General features: G+C 42.3%; 1 protein-coding gene across 3 annotated transcripts in view; it reads right to left on the bottom strand.

Moving 5' to 3' along the window:
* LOC127582773 (cysteine dioxygenase type 1-like) overlaps nt 1-21,146 on the bottom strand; it is a 42,815-nt gene that overhangs the window by 7,299 nt on the left and 14,370 nt on the right. The window contains exons 1-3 of one of the 3 annotated variants that reach the window (XM_052038348.1): nt 4,490-4,634; nt 3,546-3,623; nt 2,153-2,313 (exon numbers count right to left, since the gene is read on the bottom strand). In XM_052038348.1, coding sequence (XP_051894308.1) covers nt 2,153-2,313; nt 3,546-3,577 — 193 coding nt within the window. In that variant the 5' untranslated portion in view covers nt 3,578-3,623; nt 4,490-4,634. Of the gene's footprint in view, nt 1-2,152; nt 2,314-3,545; nt 3,624-4,489; nt 4,635-21,146 lie in introns of those variants that run through there. The other 2 variants (XM_052038346.1, XM_052038347.1) reach the window with 2 other exon arrangements.

Genomic DNA, 21,146 nt, shown 5'->3' with positions numbered 1-21,146 from the left:
CTGAGGGACCAATTGACACACTTTACAGTTTGCTGATAATACAAAACTAAGTGGGGTTGTGAGTAGGGAGGAGGATGTAAAGAGGCTTCAACGGGAAATAGACAAGATGAGAGAATGGGCGGAACGTGACAGATAGAATATACTAGGGAAGAATGTGAGGTTATCCACCACTGGTACATAAAATTGATGGGCATAGGCCAGTCACTATGACTCTGAGGTGGAGGAATGGTGGGTGCAACTTTCTCATTGCCACTGACTGCATTCTCAAAGAACTCCTTCAGCAAGCTGCCGTAGTCACAGTGGACTGTTAGATTCTTTGAACCGCCATCCCTGCTACACCTGGCGATACATATTCTGCTTTTGTCAGAGACAGACAGGTCCAGTGGTTAACAAGGTTAAACTGGGAGAAAATATGTTCAGCTTCCTGAATTAAGGGAGTGGAAGTGCCAGCTCTCTGAAAGGAGGGTGTGAACGGTTAGTTTTTTAAGGAAAGTTTTTTTTTCAGAATGACTTGGATAAAATTAAATGTTTCTTGTGAGTGGCCTTCAGAAGTGGTTTGCATAGTAAACCTGGCCTTCCTGCAAAAAGACTTGTGCACTATTGCATGATAGCAAACTCAAAGCCTTCTGCTTTGGCATGTCCTCCATTCGACCCACTGAGCTCCTTCAGCTGGTTGTTCTTGCTCCAGATTCCAGCATCTGCGATCTCTTGTGTCTTAGTGATTTGCTGGAATTTAAGAGAATTGTTGTGGGAGTGGAACAGCGGGAGTTGCAGAATCTGGGGGAACAGAGAACAGAACTAAATGGTCCATAGTAGCTGAGAGAGTGGGAAGCAGAAACGCTCAGACCACAGGAGTAAGGAGACTCTAGATAATACAAGAACCTTTCCCAAATGGATTGATCTCACTGTCCTGAAATTAATCTCACTGCCATCCTTAGCTGGACAATAGGTGCATCTGTGTGACATCGACCGACAGAACCTTCAGGATGCTGAAACATTAGTTGAGTCCAGAGATTGAAAGCTGGCAGACACAGCATGAGGTAGCAAAGCATGCATGTTCTGTTCACCGTTGCTCACTCAAGAATAAGTTACAGCTGCTCACTCTAGTTGAACTATTGCCAAACAATTTTGCAAGAAATGTTCATAGCCAAAACTTGCAAATTTTGCCAGAGAACTGCTTATATTTACAAGAATTAGAAAAACTAAATGAACCTTCATTATTACTTCCTCTTCATTGAATTAATGCATATAGTGAGGCCAAGTTCCAGCTCCATTACAAATTCCCATATATCTTCATTGTAAATAATGCAATTAGTTCTTCTCTGAAATGTTTTCCGTTGTTCTATCTTGCTAAGGTATGAAAAAGTTATATTCTATTCTCTTCTCTGTCCTGCAACTTCATTGAACCATATTCAGCATTCCTTGCACCTTACTAAACCTGCATCCAGCTTGTCAACATGTTTCCCCTTTGCTGCCAACACGGGTCACAACCTTCATCTGGATTGCTCAACATCAGGGCCATTAGAAGGGAGCTCATCTGATTTACACAACATTATCACTGGTTGCAGGTGAGCAAATAAAAATGTCTGTTATGAGAAAACTTTCCACGCAAATAGTTACTAAGGTGTTAAAACCTCCTCAGAAAATCAGGGAAAAGAATGTTGCCTGACCACTTTAAATGTTCTGTAACCAATATTGGCAGCAATCATTTTAAGACAAATATTTCTCAACAAAATGTTTCCTCACCACCTTAATGAGCATATGTAACAGATCATTTGGCAAAATACATATCAGGTGCCCACAAAATGTGTCATGTGACGTGCCACAGACCTGCGAGGTGCTGATAAATACTTATAGCGTTTTACGATAGACAAGTCATTGTTACAAATGTAGTTGCTCGGTTGAAAAAGCAAGCACTGGTATTGAATTTCATTTAACTTCCGGGATTAGTATGCTGCTTCTCAGTTTAAGAGTTCCTAAAAAGGCATTCACTAAATACTGTTATTTGCAACAAAAAAAGTGCGATAGATGGGTATTCCTTTAGTTACTTTGATAGTGCTACTCACAAATGCTTGACCACTCAAGCCATAGGCCGGAAGCAAGCAACTCTTGTCACATCAGAAATGATACATGATATAGTGGAGAAGATTACCATTGATGTAGGTACACTGATTTTCATGAAAGTTTTTCTCCCATTTCTTGCTCAGTTCTCGGTTCTTTCGATTACTGTCTGGGAAATCAAACTGTGTTTCCTTCAGCTGTCCTTGAAGTAGCTTCAGGAAGCAATGTGAATCCGAGTGGTCATGGATACTGCTGCGGATCAACCAGAGGGAAGGTGCTCAGAGAAAACAGATTCTTTTGCAATAAAACAATGGTTGAGGTGGTCAGGTTTCAATTGGAACACAAGGACAAACAAGAAAGTAGGACTAGTGGTAGGCCACCTCGTGCCTGCTTCACCATTCAATATGATCACTGATCCCGAGGCCTCCTCTTCTGTGCTAGCTCCCATTGCCCTCAATTCCCTGATCTTTCGAGAATGTATTTGGTTCCTCTTTAAGAACCTCCGATCCAGCCTCTGCTACCCCCTGGGGAACAGAGTTCCAGCGATTCACCACCCCGCAACAACAAAATTCCTAAGCATTTCAGTTTTAAATGAAACTTGAAACTATGTCCCCTCATCTGAGACTCTCCCACAGTGGAAACTACTCAACATCTACCCTGTCATGCCCCCTTAGGATCTTATATTTTTCAGTAAGATCACTGCTCATTCTTCTGAACTCCAAAAAAATTCAGGGAGTCTAACCTTGTTAGCCACTTGTGATAGCAACAACCCTCTCATCCCAGGAATTAACCCAAAAAAATCTCTTCTGGATTGCGTGTAATGTTAGTGTATCCTTTCTTTAAAAAGGGGACTGAAACTGTGCACTGAATGCCAGGTGTAACCTCACCAGCATCCTGTACAATTTAACCAAACTTATATATTTTTAAACTCCAACCCCTAACAATGAGGGCCAATATGTGATTTGGCTTTTTAATTACTTGCTGCACCTACATACTATTTGTGTTCCACGCACAAGAACATCCATCTGCATTCGATGCAATTGCAGTCTCTCTCCATTTAGATAATTAGCTGCCTTTTGATTCCTCTTACCGAGATGCATGGCCTCACACTTCCCACATTAAACCCCACGTGCCAAGTTTTCACCCATTCACTCAACCTATTTATATCCTGTCCCAAAGTCCAAGTATCCTTATTGCAACATGTCCTCCCACCTATTTTACTTTTATCAGCAAACCTGAATGCCTACACTCTCCCCTCTCCTTCTTGCTGCTTTGGGAAAACAGCCAACATAATCAAGAACCCCTCCCGCCCCGATCATCTTCTCTTCTCCCATGAGGCAGAAGATACCTGAAGGCACATACCGCCAGAATCAAGAAGAGCTTCTATGCACCCAAAAATTCATTGATTCCAAAAGAGAAAAATATATTAACTAGAAGAGTTCTACCGAATATCAATGCCATTCTTCTCTTTGGTTTTGCTGTACCTGCCATGGCCTTCTCCCCAGCACAGGATCATCAGGTTAAACTTTCCATTTCCCTTATCCACCAGGTTTCGAGTATATCTGCAAAAATAATGTGGATTTTATTAAATTATGCAGATTGTCCAGAAGTGGGATTTAAAAAAAAACAATTATCATCTTCCAATCATTGACCTGAAAGAGTAACTTTGTTTCTTTCTCCACAGATGCTACCTGACCTGCTGAGCATCTCCATTCCATTCTCCCAGTTCCTCCATCTCCATTGCATTTGCTCCTATGATGAGACAGTCCACACAGGTGCATTCTCGAATCATGGCTTCATGGATGAACCAGCCCAGTCCATCATGGGTACAGCCCTACTCATCACGACAGCAGTTGAGGGGTGGTGCTACTTCAAGAAGGTGGTACCTAGTCAAGGATCTCCACCATCCAGGTCATGCCCTCTTATCGTTGGTCAGGCAGGAGGCGCCTAAAGTCCCACATCACCAGGTTCAGGAACAGCTACTTTCCTGCTACCATTCGGTTCTTGAACCGACCTGCACAACCCTAACCCCACCTCAGCAATGAAACACTACAGACCACCTCTTCCACTACCATGGACTCGTCTTCGATCATGTCTTTGTTTTATTTTGCACTAAGGTCTTGCGTTTGCACAGTCTTTTGTTTTCCTCTTTTACTGCATGGTGTAATTTTATGTATAATTTATATCCTGTGTGTTGTCTGTATCTACATGCCTGTGATGCTGCTGCAAGTAAGCTTTTCATTGTACCTGCATCTCACCGTACTTGTGCAGTCAAAGGTTAGTCAAAGAAGTCAAATATTTCAGCAGTTGCTTGAATACCTCGTGCAACGAGAAGTTTAAGAAGACAATTTTAATATCTCACCTATATATATGCACTAAGCAAATACAATAGCAGTACTACGGGGATACAGACTTCCATATCACCTACCTGAGTTTATGTCTATAACAGATTGAACTCCGAGAAAGGATTTGTAAGCAGTACAAGCGACCACAGTGAGAGCAAAATGTCTGTGTTCTGTTCTTGAACCTGAATTGCCATAAATTGTGCTGCTGTAGCTGTAGGGTGCAACAGATGCCAGTATGTGGGAGATGGTGTGAAGTGGTTGTGGGATGAGGGAGGAGGGAGCAAGAAGAGGATTGTGTGGACTTTGATTGCCCATTTCTAAAGGCAGGCTGTATACACCAGGGATATTTTGCAACACTACAAATGCAGCCAAAGGAATGGAATGTACTGGCAAGAAAACAAAGGGCATTGCTTGCAAGGTTACTGTGCAGTAAATGAAGTAAGACATGATTGTGAAGCATGGGCTGAGTTTTAGGAACACTCACACATTTGAGAGAAACAAAACATGGAAGTCTGGTGAAGTACTCCAAGGTAGAAATTCTTGGATTTGGGATGTCCCCTTTGACCCTCACCAATTTTCATAGATGCACCATAGAAAGCATCCTATCCGGATGCATCACGGCTTGGTGTGGCAACTGCTCTGCCCAGAACTGCAAGAAACTGCAGAGAGTTGTGGACTCGGCCCAGCACATCATGGAAATTAGTCTCCCTTCCTTAGACTACACTTCTCGCTGCCTTGATAAAGCAGCCAACATAGTCAAAAACCCCACCCACCCCAGACATTCTCTCTTCTCTCCCTATCCATCGGGCAGAAGACACAAAAGCTTGAAAGCACGTACCACCAGGCTCAATGACAGCTTCTAACCCACTGGTATAAGACAACTGAACGGTCCTCTAGTACGATAAGATGGACTGTTGACCTCACAATCTACCTCGTTATGACCTTGCACCTTATTGTCTGCCTGCACTGCACTTTCCCTGCTGCTGTAACACTTTATTCTGCATTCTGTTATTGTTTTCCCCTGTACCACCTCAATGCACTGACGTGATGAAATGATCTGTATGGATGCCATGCACAGCAATGTTTTTCACTATACTTCGGTAAATGTGACAATAGTAAATCAAAAAAAATCTAGTTAAGACACTCACGCATATCAGTGGATCTCGGATTCTTGTGTTGAAAATTAATTAGATTTAAGGAGTTTGAATTAAGAAAGATTACAATTACAGAGGTCTCCCGCATTACAGCAGTTTACGTAACAGAAATTTACTCTTACGAATTCACAAATCACATCCAAAAAGTCTGAGATACAGAATAAATATTTGCTCTCACGGAATTTTTATTTTATTTTCAGTTCACATTTCTTGGCACATGCAAGGTTGAAGTGGCTTTGCATAACAGAAAATTGTGATATTGGTGCTTTTCGGGGAACACAATCCCTCATACTGTGGGGGTCATCTGTATAATGTAAGCTTGGCAGCATCCTTCTCACCAGAGACAAAGTGTTTGATTCAAGCCTACAGAAAAGCTAAAACATAACTTACTCAGATATGTTAAGTGTGGTTTTGAAATTCCATTGCATACTTGGAAATTCAACTTTCAGACGGGAGTGTTAGTCCTGCCTCAAGTTCAGGTGGATGTACAAAATACCACAGGAATGTGTGAGGAAGCGAAAGGAGACGGACGTTATTTACCTCTCAACAAATTCTGAAACAGCTCGTCAGCTCATTGGCCAGTTCTGATGAAAGGTCATCAACCTGTGTTGCTTCTCTCTCCACAGATGCCGTCCAACCTGCTGAGTATTTCCAGCCTTCCCTTTCATCTCAGATTTTCAGCAATTTTTTCACTGACTTCATTCATCTATTTATGTTTTTACCAGTCAGATCATTGGTGATTAACAAGCCGTTACCATCCTCCCTCTGATCCCTTGATTGCCTTCCTTTGTCTCCACCTCTACTCCCTCTCTGCAACATAACTTTGCTAAGTTCTGATATATTAACTCGGTTTCTATCTCCACAGATGCTGCCTGACCTTCTGTGGATATATATACTGGTGTGGATTGGATTGGTTAATGGCATAATATAGAGAACAGGGATAAACATGTCATTTTCAAATTAGAAGGCTGTGACCAGTGAGGTGCCAGAGGGATTAGTGTCAGAGCCTTAGCTGTTCACAATCTTTATCAGTGATTTGGATGAGGGGTTCAAGTGTAAACAGGCACGATAGTGTAGCAGTTAGCGTAACGCTATTACAGCGCCAGCGACCCGGGTTCAATTCCAGCCGCTGTCTGTGAGGAGTTTGTACGTTCTCCCCGTGACTGCGCGGGTTTCCTCCGGGTGCTCCGGTTTCCTCCCACATTCCAAAGACGTACGGGTTAGGAAGTTGTGGGCGTGCTATGTTGGTGCTGGAAGCGTGGCGGCACTTGCGGGCTGCCCCCAGAACACTCTACGCAAAAGATGTATTTCACTGCGTGTTTCGATGTACATGCGACTAATAAAGATATCTTATATAACCAGGTTTTCTGATGGTATAAACCTAGGTGGCAGCGTGGGCTGCAAGGAGGATGTAGAGAAACTTCAGAGGGATGTAGTAAGGCTCGGTATGTGGGCAAGGACATGGCAGAGGAATGCAATGTGAAAAAATGTGAAGTCACACATTTTGGCAGGAAAAAGATATCCTATAAAAGCAGCAATGTTTTTTAAACAGTGAGACATTAAAAGATGATGTTGTTCAGAGGGACTTTGGTAAATGCTTGTACATGCATGAACAGCAAGAAATTGGGAAGGCAAGTGCCGTGATGGTCTGTATTACAAGAAGATTTGAGCACAAGAGAGGCCCTGGTGAGACAGCATCTGGAGTGTTGAGTAGACATGTGGTCTCTCCCTCTCCTAGGGAGGGTACGAATGTAAAAGAGGGACTGGTACTTGGTTTGTGAAGAAATTAAACAGACTTGGCTGTGCTTGCTAAAGTTTAGAAGAGTGAAAGGTAATTTCACTGAAACGAATAAAATTCCTATGCGGCTGGACAGCTCAGATGCAGAGAGGATTTTGGATGTGGTGTCTAGAACTTGGTTTCACTATTTAAGGTGCCTGCCATTCAGGAGAGAAGTAAGAAGAAAATTCTTCACCCACAGGGTAGTGAATCTTGAGAATTCTCTACCCAAGATGCGTGGAGCCTCAGTCATAGTCACTGAGTATATACAAGACAGTGATCAATAGATTTTTACATGTTAAGGAAGTCAGAGGATAAGGAGTTAGTGGAGGAAAGTGGCACGGAAGTAAGGTTCAGCTATGATCTATTTCAATACAGAGGAAGCACAAGGGGGTCAAGTAACCTACTCCTGTTTCTATTCCTTATGTACTTATGAGGACATAGTTTCACTGGAGCAGAAGTACATAGTGGATCATGTCTATCAGGGTACAAGTCATGTAAAGATTTACTCACAGTAGCTACGAAAGTCAGAATGGAATCACCAGCTCACCCAACTTCATCCAAAGGCAGCCAGTCTTACACTGATGTAACCTGTTTATATTTGGAATAGTAATGTACAAGTATGATCATATAAGAGAGCAACATATGAGTTTGATCTAATAGCCATGATGAAGACATGGTTGCAGGGTGAATAGGACCGGGTGCTCAATATTCCAGGTTACACACTGTTCCAAAAGAACAGGCCAATGGGGCAAGGAGGTGGGGTGGTTTTGTTAATCAAGGAAGGTATCAGAGAGGTGCTGAGTTCTGATATGGAGGCAGTGAATAGTGACGTAGAATCGGTTTGGGTTGACATCATGAAGAGTGGGGGAAGGAAGACATGGGCAGGAGTAGTCTATAGGTCCCCAAAATGTGACCTCTTGATTGGAGAAATACCGAGGGCATGTTTGAAAGGAAGTTCAATTGTCACAAGAGACTTTAATCTACCTATTGAGTAGACAAACCAAACTGGAAAGGGTAATGTAGAAGAATATGTGGAATGCTTCAGGAATTGCTTCTTAGAATGGTATATTATGCAAACTACCGGGAGCAGATCGTTTTAGACTTGTTTATGAATAATGAAGAAGGATTATTAAGAAAATCTTGTTATTGAAGTTCCTCTGGAAGGAAATGACCACAATATGATAGAATTCCAGATGCAGGTTGAGCTGTCTTCAATTAAATAAGGGCAATTATAATGGTATGAAAGTGTGGTCTAAGGTTAGACTGGGAAAATAAACCAATAGACTGGTCCGTAGATGAACAGTGGCAGATACTCAAATAGCTGGTCAATAACACTTCGCAGGAATTTATCTCAATTAGAAACAGGATTCCATGAGAAACAGGCACAATCTGTGGCTAACAAAGGAGGTCAAAGATAATGTTACATTGAAAAGTAGGACATACAAAGTGGCAAGGGCTGGCAGTAGGCCAGTTTTTAGGATCCAGCAGCAAAAGAGTAAGAAGCTCATAAGAAGGGAGAAAATTGATTTTGAGAGAAAACTCGTGTGTAACAAACAGTAAGAGTTTCTATGGATATGCAGATAGGAAGAAGGTGGCTAAGGGTGGTGTGGGACCTCGAGGAAATGAGGATGGTGAACTAATTACAGGAAGCCAAGAAATGGCAGGTATGTTAAATCAACTTTTTTGCTTCAGTCATTACATTGGAAAGCACTACAGATATCCTGAAGATAACAGATGACAGCAAATAACAGCAAATTTAAAATAACAGAGAGGAACTTGTTAAAATCTCAATCACAAGGGATAAAGTATTCAAGAAACTCAGGGGGGTAAAGGTCGACATATCACAGAGACGTGATAGCCTGCACCCAAGGGTTTTAAAAGAAAGTGGCTGCAGAGATACCGGACACATTGGTTGAAATTTCTCAAAATTTGCTAAATACAGGGAGGGTATGAGAAGATTGGAAAACAGCCAATGCGACTCCCTCGTTCCAAAAGGGCGGAAGGTAGGGGACGGGGAACAAAAGGCCTGTTGGTTTCATGTCAATTGTTGGCAAGGTGGTTCTTGACCCCCAAGTTTTTTCTATTTACGTTAATGACCTGGAGGAGAGAATGAAATATAAAGTTTCCAAGTCTGCTGATGATACAAAAATAGGTGGAAGGGATGAGGACATTGTGATTCTGCAATGGGGTGTAGATAGATTGAAAACCTGGCAAGTGAAGTTTAACATGGGGAAGTGTGATATCATGCACTTTGGTAAGGGGAATCAAAAGGTGGATTATTATCTAAAAGGAGAGAGACTGCACATGAGTGAAGTATGCATCTAGGTGTTCTAGAGCTTGAATCACAAAAAACTAACAGGCAGGTCCAACAAGAATGCAAATGGCACGTTGGCCTTTATTGCAAAGGGGTTGGAGTTTAAGAATAGGAAGGTTTTGTTACGGTTGTGTAGGGCACTGGTGAGGCCACACCTGCCACACTGTGCGTTGGTTCCCTTACCTAAAAGAAGATATGATCGCTTTGGAGGCAGTTCTAAAGGAGATTCACCAGGCTAATTCTAATTCTTGGGATGACAGGGTTTTCCTGTTAAGAGAGGCTAGAAGAACAATCTTTTAGGATCCTAAGAGGGCTTGACAGTGTAGATGTTGAGATGTTTCCACGAGTGGGAGAGTCACAGACAAGGGCACCTAGCTGCAAAATAAGGGACCGGTCATTTAAAACTGAGGTGTGTAGAAACTTCTCTCACAGGGTAGCGAATCTCTGGAATTTTCTGTCCCCAAGAAAGGTGGAGGCCAGGTCATTATATTTAAGATGGAAGTGGATAAATATTTGCAAGATCGAGGAATTGAGGGTTATGGGGAACTGGCTGAGAAGAGGAGTTGAGGCCAGGATAGATCAGCCATGATCATATTGAACAGTGGGGCAGCCTTGAGAAGCTGAGTGGCCTATTCCTGCTCCTATTTTTTTGTGCTCTTGGAAAGGTCAAGTTAGACCAGCAGTGTGGAAAAACAGTCTAATGACTACACTGGAAAAGGGTGTCAGACACTCCTGAGGAACGATCTTGTCAGCCTTAGAAAAGGCACTCACTGTTCTTCTTCAAGACCACTGGAAATTTCCAGATAAGGCAGGGATTCAATATATGCAAGTAGAATTTACAGATGTTCATTTGAACGTTGGAAGCTCATCATAAGATCTGAGAAACTTGTGGGCTCTTTGTCTAAGCAAATGCTATAAAATGGAACTTAATTTCTGATGAAACAGGACCTAATGTATCAGTGGTATTTATACAATTGGGCATTCTAGAGGTTGCTGGATTGTGTAATTGGGTTTGTTGATTTAGGAACATAGAAACAGCCTTTGCTGCTGTGTATTAATAAATATGTCTTTGCAAATCCCTTTGGATAGTTGACATCAGAAGTAGAATTTAAATCCTGTCCCTTGACCCATAAACATCCCTCAGTACCAAAACCAGTGGAGTTGGGTGAGGTTTAAACACTTCAAACCCAACTTGAACTGTACATTTCCATTTCCATGGAGATGGGGCAGAAATATTGGTGAGCATCTCACCCCTCGAGGCAAGATTTAAAGAACTTAATAGGCTTTGTGTTTCAGATATTGTCCTTGTTTTAAATTTCTCTCGGCCCCAAGAGAAGCAACAGTCACCAGGGCGGTGATAAGTAGGAGCGAACAACAGCATTCCCTTCAGCACAAATATCTGGTTCCCTCTCTGCACTAGGACTCTGCTTGCTTTGATCGGACCTCTCTCCCACCTCCCCATGATATGATCGATGCTTGTCCCCTCCAGCACCAGACAAATCCTGTCCCCCTGAACTCCTCCCCATATATTTTGTTCATATGCACTGGTGACATAGCCCATTGTCCATTCTGGCCCGCAGAGCAATTCCATTTGCTCCATTCTCCCGTATATTTCCTGCAACCTATTCTCTCTCACATGCCCATCAACTTCCCCCACCAACCCAGATTCCTCCACAACCCACCATCACCAGGGGCAATTTACGGGAGTCAATTAACCTACCAACCCACACTTCATCGGGATGTAGGAGGAAACCAGAGCATTCAGAAGAAACCCACATGATCACAGGAAGAACATGCAAATTGCACTGGGACAACACTGGAGATCAGGATCAAATCCTGGTTCCCGGAGTTGTGAGAGAGCAGTATTACCTGCTGCACCTCTATGCAGCCCCTATCAAACCCCTGTCCTCCACCACAATCAACCCTGAGCTTAAATCCCCTCTCTCACCCATCCCTCCATCATCTCTTCAGCAGAGTATGAAACCTATTTCCCAAATAGGGACAGCTTCTGGCTGGAATGTGCTGAAAAAACATTGTCAGCGTGATTTTAGAAATATGTAGAGTCCTTGAAAATAATATTCTGGAAAAGGTGCCCAGGAGAGAATTAAATAAAAAAATTAAAGGAGAATTTCAAGTGTGTGTTTATGTGTATAAAGGTGTGTTAACCTGTGCAAGTTATCCTCTGGCATACGTTAATATTTTCAAAATATCCACGAGAGGACTTGAGTATTTATTGCAACTTAGAAAACCACAGCTGAAGGAATGAGAAGCCTTCAAAAAAAAACATACAGCAATAAAAACACATCTGTGGAGAGAAAAGCTACTTACATTTCAAGCTGATCCTGTTTTATTACATGAAATGTTAACACTAACGCTGCTTAACCAGCGATAACTGGTTTTGATTTTAGATTTCCTGTAGAATTGTCTGCTTTTGTAAGTAGTTAAGTGCTCCAAGGGACATTTTGTAAGTACTAACATTTGCCATGGAACCTCCTGCAAAGGTTTGAACACGTCCCTGAGAGCATCTGACAGCCACAAATGCATGCTTGAAATTCTCCTTTGATTTTTCAATAATTTACAGCAAATGGAGCAGTTGATTTAGAAGGATATGATCAATGTCACCACTATGTCACTGGCAGCAAGCACTTTCCATATCCCTATGAGAGGTACAAACACACAATTACTCTGAAAATACAATGGGATGCAAGATTTCTTGTCATTTTTAGCTGTAGATTTATCTAATAGTCTCATGCACAAGAAAAGGCAAAAAGTAAGCTTATGTCGGCAAAGATCTGAAGGCGATTAACATAACTAAGCTGAGTAAAATAGAGGGCTATGGGTAAGCCTAGTAATTTCTAGGGTAGGGACATGTTCGGCACAGCTTTGTGGGCTGAAGGGCCTAAATTGTGCTGTAATTGTTCTATGTTCTATGTTCTAACTACAACCTTGTTTTAAAAAGGGGGTTAAAAAGGACTTGCTGTTAAATACTGAAAAGCAAAACAAAACTGTAGATGCTGTAAATCTGGAATAAAAACAGAAAATATGAGAAACACTCAGCAGATCAGGCAGCATCAGAATTTAATGATGACCTTTCATCTTATGCACATTAGTTGTGTTTCTCTCTCCACAGATGCTGCCTGATCTGCTGAGCATCAATGGAATTTCCGGTTTTATGTTGTGTTTATTATGTATTGCCTTTCCTCAGGAACTGTATCACTTTCGTACGATGGGAAAATGTGGCAGGTGATCTATGCACTGAAAACCTCCAAAAATAGGAGTGCCAGAAACGATTGAATAAACTGTTTAATTGGCAGTGGTTGATACACAAACATTAGCCAGGACACCACGCACAAATCCCAAGCTCCTTTTTATCGTGGGATATTTTGCATCAATTCAAAAGGACAGATGGGCCTCAGTTTAATGTTTTACCTTAAAGTGAATAGGTCCTTCTCAGCTTTTAAATCGGGTATCACTTGTTCCAACTCCTGTGATGTCTGCAGAAAATTTGCAGCAAAAGACAAATTCTTTTTAAAAGTGGGTGGAGGTAGTTGATCAGCATTAATGAGCCCAGCTTCCACTTAATCACTTTGCTGCAATCTGCACCTTCCACTGAGTTTACTAGCTAACCACACCCAATTCTGGCAAGTATTATCACTCTGTACTGTGCTCTAAATAGTGTTAGTGCTAATAAATGTGGTTATAAAAAGGGGTTGCATGTAACGACTGGTTACCCTCGCCACCATTTAATTCAGTGTCTTTGCGAGGAAGAAGCATCAGTGTTAAACTGACTGGTTAAGCTCTGGATATTCTGATCACATGTGTTTTTTTTCCAGTTGTCTGACAGTATTAAAATAAAACAAAGGAGGAGAATCCCTGCAGTGTCAAGGATACCCAGTCTCACATATTTTATGACAGAGTAGTCCACTGATTCAATTGGATGGCAACCACAGGCTGTGGCAAGTTAAGCAAATGGCTTACCTGATCACATTTTTTATGTGGGAAGAACTTTGCCTTTAGCCTTGCAGTATATGTAAAAATTAAATCCCACCCTGATTATAAAATAGATACAAGTAACGCATCATGTTGACAATCTTCAGGAAGTAAAGCAGCCTATACCTGCATGCAGCAAAGCCTGGACAACATTCAGGCATGGGCTGATATGTGGCAAGTAACATTTGTGTCACAAAAGTAATGACTGTTCAAAAAGAAAGTTCAGCTAGTTACATTTAACATTCAATGGCACTCATCCATTCAAAGGTCCATGGATTCTCTTAGGTCCCTTGACTAGACTTCCTTCCACCCTGTTTCCTAAAGGATTGCATCCTATTCTCCCAGTCTCTCCACCTCTATTGCATCTACCCTGATGATAACCGTGTGATATACCAGATATGTCTTCCCTTTACCTCATCCGTAATTTCCCCGACAACGTGGAGGGGAGCTCCTCAACAATCCTCTCTCTCTCTTCCTCTCCCTCTACTGGTAACATAAACCTGGGTAGCACATTATAGGAGCAACTGAGTACTTACACTTTTGCCCAGCCAACTGTTGGTGGAAGGAAAAGGTGGGGAAAGTAATGTGGAGTATTTAAAGGTTGGATGTATTTAAGGATGCAAATAACTTTAAAGGAAAGTGAACACTGCCTTTCTATCTATGATTTCAGGCTCTGCCTCCAATTTTCCTGTGGGAATTGTGGTGAATAATTGTTCACAAAATAGCAGACTGTCACCAATTTGTGCAATTGCATGAATCTTCCTGTCAACACAGCAGTTACCTGCTCTTTCCTCACACGAGTTTGGATGTGAGTTTGACTGAGGTGCCCTTGTGATAGTGCATGTAAGAACATCAAGGCCAGGGTGGTTCTGGATAAACATCACCACCAAATAAACATCCCATGTCTTACCCTTCGGTCTGAAGAGACCCTTGGAAAAAATTCGACCTCAAGGCAAACCACTGCATTCTAGCCCTTAGAACGTTTTGCCTGTAATTAATTGGTTTTGCGGTTCTGCAAAAAAAGGAACTTGCCCATGCAAAATCAGGGCCTTGTAAAGAAAAAAACCTGCTGCAAAAGGATTTCCTTCTTGGACAGACTGCAAGGTGAAAACAAATGGTATTTACGTTGAGTGACATCATCCTGACCAAGACCCATCACTTTCAATGGTTGCTTAAGTTAGGGAGCAGGTGAATCTTCACTATGGCCTCAGTTCTAGGGGAATTATTAATGGTACAGCAGGGATAAAGCTTGGTAGATCCAGAGTCAGAGTAAATCTATTAGGTCTGCACCTTACTGCACAATAAGAGTTTTTAATCTGCTATTCCAACTGCCACCACAGTAACCTCCAGTTTTGGTATTGGTATTGTATCATTATAGTGACATGTACCGAGATACAGTGAAAAGCAATGTAGAATATTGTGTTACAGTTACAGAGAAAGTGCAGTGCAGGTAGACAATAAGATGCAAGGGCCATGACGAAGTAGATTGTGAGGTCAAGAATTCATCTTGAATGTACGAAAGGTCCATTCAAGAGAATTGTAACAGCAAGGTAGAAGCTGTCCTTGAGCCTGGTGGTGTGTGTTTTCAAGCTTTTGTATCTTCTGCCCAAAGGGAGAACAGAGAATGCCCAGAGTGGGGATGGGGTGGTCTTTGATCACGTTGGCTTCTTTTCCGAGGCAGCGAGAAGTGAGCGAGAAGTGTAGACAGAGTCCATGAAGGGGAGGCTGGTTTTCGTGATGGACTGGGCTGTGTCCACAACAATTTTTGCAGTCTTGGGCAGAGCAGTTGCCATACCAAACTGTGATGTATCTGGATAGGATGCTTTCTATGGTGCACTTATAAAAATTTGTGAGGGTCAACGGGGAGATGCCGAATTTCCTTAGCTTTCTGTGGAAGTAGAGGTGCTAGTGTACTTTCTTGGCCATAGCGTCTACATGGTTGGACCAGGACAGGCATGTGGTGATGTTTAAACCGAGCAACTTGAACCTCTCAACCACCTCCACCTCAGCACCATTGATACATACAGGAGCATGTCCTCTGCTCCACTTCTTGAGGTTAATGACCAGCTCTTTTGTTTTGCGGACATTGAGGGAAAGGTTGTTATCATGACACTAGGCTCCCTGTCTCCTTCCCGTGCTCTGTCTCATCGTTATTTGAGATCCGGCCCACTATAGTGGCGTCTGCGAATTTGTGGATGTAATTTGAGCAGAATGTGGCCACGTGGTCATGAGTATATAGGGAGTTTCCACAAGCACATGAAGCACCCTGCTCTAAGGTGGTAAGAACATGTGAGAAATCCCTATAATTGGAATGGCCTGATTAAGGTGTGTTACATTCCTACAAAGATCCGTAAGCAGATAGCAACTCAACAAAGAACAAACTATCCAAAAATACAGAAATTCCGAAATGTAGTCAAAGCTTTTTTTGGAATCTTAAAGTAATTTTCATGAACCATTGATAATTTTCCATTGCAGTTATTGTTGTTAGGTGTGATAAGTGTATTCAGATCTTGCTGGATCCTAAAGCAGCTCCTCCATCTGCCGGTCTTGCTCCATAGCCATTGAGCTCGAGACGAGTTAAGAAAAACATGCATCAGAACCACTTGTCTTGTCTAGACCTAGTTCTTAAGGGATCGCAGCACTATTAAAAGATCTGGAAAAATTTTCAGAAGAACAAGGAGTTATGCCAATGTCTAGATTTCTCCCTTCAGCACTGCCAAAATAAATTATCTAGCTATTCATCTAATATGCTGTTTATGGGACTTCATGTGTAGCTGGTTGCACAACCAAAGTGGCTGCATTTTAAATGAAACTCATTTGATGAGACAACCTGAGAAAGCACTTATATAACACAACTTACTTTTCCTTATTGCCATATGGTATAATAACTGACTTCCAAGATACAAGTATTCATTTTCCTCACTGCATACGACCTGCAAGATAAAAAATGATCAAGTTCCATCTGGGTCATCTTCATCACCTAGCAGTTCCATGACGCAAGGCAATGATATACTGGTGACCCCTGCATTACAGCTGTTCAGGTTATGGAAATTTGCCCTTACAGAATTCATAAATCACGACTCAAAAATCTGAAATATGGAATAAAATTCACCCTTATGGAATATGTGGGGGAGAAATTAAATAAATATACACAAAATGCTTTGTTTGGGTCCCTGGATGGCAGGAAGAAAAGAGGTTAAAGAACAGTTATTATATCTCCTGCCATTGCATAGGAAAGAGCCATGAGCTGGAGGTGAGAAGAGAGTGGAGAAGAAGGGGCAAATCAGGGATCAGCAATTTGGTATTGGTATCAGTATTGGTTTATTATTGTCACTTGTACTGAGGTACAGTGAAAAACTTGTCTTGCACACCGATTGTACAGGTCAATTCATTACACAGTGCAGTTACATTGAGTTAGTACAGAGTGCATTGAGGTAGTACAGGTAAAAACAATAACAGTACAGAGTAAAGTGTCACAGCTACAGAGAAAGTGCAGTGCAATAAGGTGCAAGGTCACAACAAGGTAGATCGTGAGGTCAGAGTCCATCTCATCGTGTAAGAGAACTGTTCAATAGTCATATCACAGTGGGGTAGAAGCTGTCCTTAAGTCTGGTGGTACGTGCCCTCAGGCTCCTGTATCTACTACCCGATGGAAGAGGAGAGAAGAGAGAATGACCCGGGTGGGTGGGGTCTTTGATTATGCTGGCTGCTTCACCAAGACAACGAGATGTAAAGACAGAGTCCAATGGGAGAAGCCTCCAGAATATTGAAAGGGTAGGGGAGGGGAAGACAAGTTTGATGATGGAACTCCATTGAAGATCGTGCAAATTGTGAAGGCCGATCCATTGAACATTGGTCAGTGGAGTAGAAAGTGAGGACCCTCCCCCTCCCATGACTTCTTATTCCGACTTCTGCCCTCTTCCTTTCCAGTCCTGATGAAGGGACTTGACCCAAAACGTCGACTGTTTATTTCTCTCCATAGATGCTGCATGACCTTCTGAGTTCTTCCAGCATTTTGTGTGTGTTGCTCCAGATTCCAGCATTTGCAGAACTTCTTATGTCAACTTTTTTCTATTTTTAGTTTTTTCAACTTGCATTCCTTGACACAGGCACAGATAGCGTGGCTGTTTTTTTTTAGTGCAGTTGGTTCATTTTGCTGTCCAGCATTTTTTTCCAAGGGTTTTCTATACTACTTACCCTCAAGATGTCTGAAGCAGGGCCAGCAGGTTTAAATGCAAGTTGTAAACCTAGATGATCATGTAAAGCAATTTCACTGGATATAAAACTTGCTATTTTATAAAGGTTTGATGCTGGAAAAAAAGCATTGTGCAATAGCTAAAGCTGTAGTTGCTTGTGTCTCCAAATGGAGCTGCTGGCCACTTACAGATTTGCTTTGGAAACTGACAAGACAATCTTGTAAGTGGCTCCCTGCCATGAACCAGCAGTTGTGTTACTATCATTACCGTAGGAATAACATCCTGTAGGAACACATCTCCACTTTTAACGTGGGATTCAGTGGGAAATAGGGTTTTGTGTTATGAAAAAAATCATAATACAGACGATTTATTAGGAATGCAACCCCTCTAATAACATGAGGGTTGCCTGTAAAATGATGCCATTTAAAGGAGCATTTGACCATATTTGGCAATTGTTTTCCATCGGGTAGTTCACAATTGACCCAGGTATGAGGTGATGTGGTGTAAAGCCTCTTATTTCCCACCAAGCATACCAGACTAAACATATGCCATATCTCAAGTGCTTCTTCTTAGGCAGCCCTCAGGATCGAGGATGTTATGCTTCCATTTGGGTTTTCTGAAGTGACTGATGAGGCTAATGGGAGAGCCACATACTGTGGCATAGATGGGGCAGGAGGTGCCTGATGGGATAGGCAGGCAGGTAGTTTACAAAGTAGTCCACTCCTTCCAGCACTAATGCAGGGCTTCAGTGTGCTCCTGGTGCATGGGTTCAAAGTTCTCAAAGGTATTCTGCATGTTCCTTCTTTACTTTGAGAAGCCATGGGTCAGGGATTCTCAGAAGTCAATGGGGATGTTGCATTTCTTCAAGGAGGCTTTGAGCATATCCTGAATCTTTTCCTCTGTCTGACTGGTATTCTCTTCCCATGTCAGGGCTCAAAACAGAGTGTCTGCTTTAGGAATCCTCTGTTGGGCATTCAAATCACACGGCATTTCCAATGCAGCTGGCAGAGTTTAACTGGGCGTCATTGTTGGGGATATTGGCCTGGGAGAGAACACTATATACTTCTGAGCCTTGGGCTACCTACAGCAGGCACCCATAGTACCACCAATGTTGTCTCCACAAAGTCCTTCAAATTCATTGGAAGGATAAGCAAACCAATGTGTCTCAAATTGACTTAATCAATAAAAACTACTTCCACACTTGGCCGCTTGTGTACTGAGATAAAGAAATGGATTTTAACATGTAGATACCAAGCAGCGGTGGAGGGGAAGCCCTCCCCACTGGACTGCATCTGCCAATCACCCCTCCTCACCTGGATCCACCATCACTTGCCAGCTCTCACCCCACCACCTTCCCCTCGCCTCTCTATACTGGCTATCTCTCCTCTACTATTTCAGTCCAGATGCTCTTGACCTGAAACGTCCACTGTCCATCTCCCTCCACAGATGTTGCCTGATCCACTGAGTCCTCCAACAGTTTGTTTTTTGCTCCAGATTCTAGCATCTTCGGACTCTTGTCTCCTCAGGACTGAGGACCACTTGCTTCCACTCTAGTTGTGTGGGGTCCAAGGTGGTGAATGAGGCCAATGTGGGAACGACAGACTTTTCCCCAGCTCCGACAGGATATGACTGACAAAGAGGGTAAGTGGGTAGTTACCCACCCCAAATGCTCCTTCTCCAGTTTGAATAGTTGTGGGCCAGAGTTTCCCAGGAGTAAGTGGGAATGTTGAATTTCTTCGAGGAGTCTTTGAGCACGTCCTTGAATCCGTTTCCATTCCCATGATGGCGCTCATAATGGAGAGTGTGTTTCAGGAGTCTGATGTTGGACATGTGAGTGATGAGGTCTGCCCAATGCAGGCAATGGTGTGTAACTAGGTTCTCAATGCAGGAAATGACTACTTGGGAGAGGACGTTGATGTCGTTTTGCTTATCCTTCCATTGAATTTGGAGCATTTTTGCAGAGAGAGTGTTGGTGATATTTTCCAGTGCCTTGGTGGACCAGGTGTGTGTAATCCAGAGCGCAGAAGCATACAGGAAGTCAACAATCATTGTGACCCAGTAGATCATGAGTTTTACGGTAGATCTGAGGTCTTGTTGGTTGAAAGGACTGCAGAATAGTGAACCCTGGGGTTCTTGTTCCAGGCACAAACAGACCCACAACGTGAGGCTGGCACAGAGGAAATGTTACAGTCCATTATAGTTACTATTGTGAGATCTTGTTAAAGTGTATCTTACAGAGGGGAGACCACTTTGTGTTCAGCCTAAACATGCATTCAAGCACTCAGAATAGAAAGTTTCCATTTCCCAGTACTGCATGATCAGCCAAATATTCAGAAAAAAATGCTTAATTGCTCTAAGTGGAGTATAAATTATCCACTACTTAGCCCATAAGTAACATTGTAATGATATTTTTCCTTTACACATTAACTGAATCTTTGATCAATATTTCTCCTTCCGTTTAACTCTGAGCTGTGCACTACCTGCTGTACAGGTTGAGTCAACAGCATTTCATCTGTTCTGAAGCCATGGTGACTGAATATGAATACCTTATGTGTAATATTAATTCTGTTATAAGCTAAAGTAAAGAAAAGCACTGTCTGTAAAAACTGATCTAATTCATCACTCTGCTTCTGTGTACAGATATAGTTTATAAGGTGAAAATACAGATTGTGGTATTGGTGTTGGTTTACTATTGTCATTCGTACGGAGGTACAATGAAAAACTTGTCTTACATACCGATCGTACAGGTCAATTCATTACACAGTGCAGTTACATTGAGTTAGTACAGAGTGCATTGATGTAGTACAGGTAAAAACAATAACAGTACAGAGTAAAGTGTCACAGCTACAGAGAAAGTGCAGTGCAGGTAGACAATAAGGTGCAAGGGCACTGGTCAGGCAGCACCTCTTTCTACTTTGAAAGTATTGGATTTGTCTTCTTGAATGAGACGGGACTGGTGATTTGAAAAGGGCAACTTGTTAACAGGTGACTGATGACTCCCAAAAATATTACCAAAGGTACAAGTGGAGCACTCAGCAGGTTCTGCAGAATAGTGAACCCTGGGGTTCCTGTGCAAGAAGGCAGAAGGCAGGAGGTTCCATGTTACAGAGTTTGGAGTTTGAGCTGGCACATCACCTTTTCTCTACACAATGCTGGGAGTTTGCATCTGGTTTCACAATTGCAATATATGACCAGTTCTTGGTGTTCCTACAGTTGCTAGGACTCTCATTCTGTGCAGACACTCAATATCTAAATGATCCCAGATTCCATGGGATTTCTCCTATCTTGAAGAAGACATGACTGCTC

The sequence above is a fragment of the Pristis pectinata genome, chromosome 24, assembly GCF_009764475.1.
Source record: "Pristis pectinata isolate sPriPec2 chromosome 24, sPriPec2.1.pri, whole genome shotgun sequence".
Classification (NCBI taxonomy): Eukaryota; Metazoa; Chordata; class Chondrichthyes; order Rhinopristiformes; family Pristidae; genus Pristis; species Pristis pectinata.
The sequence above is the reverse complement of the archived record's forward strand: the minus strand, read 5'-3'. Positions and strand labels throughout refer to the sequence as shown.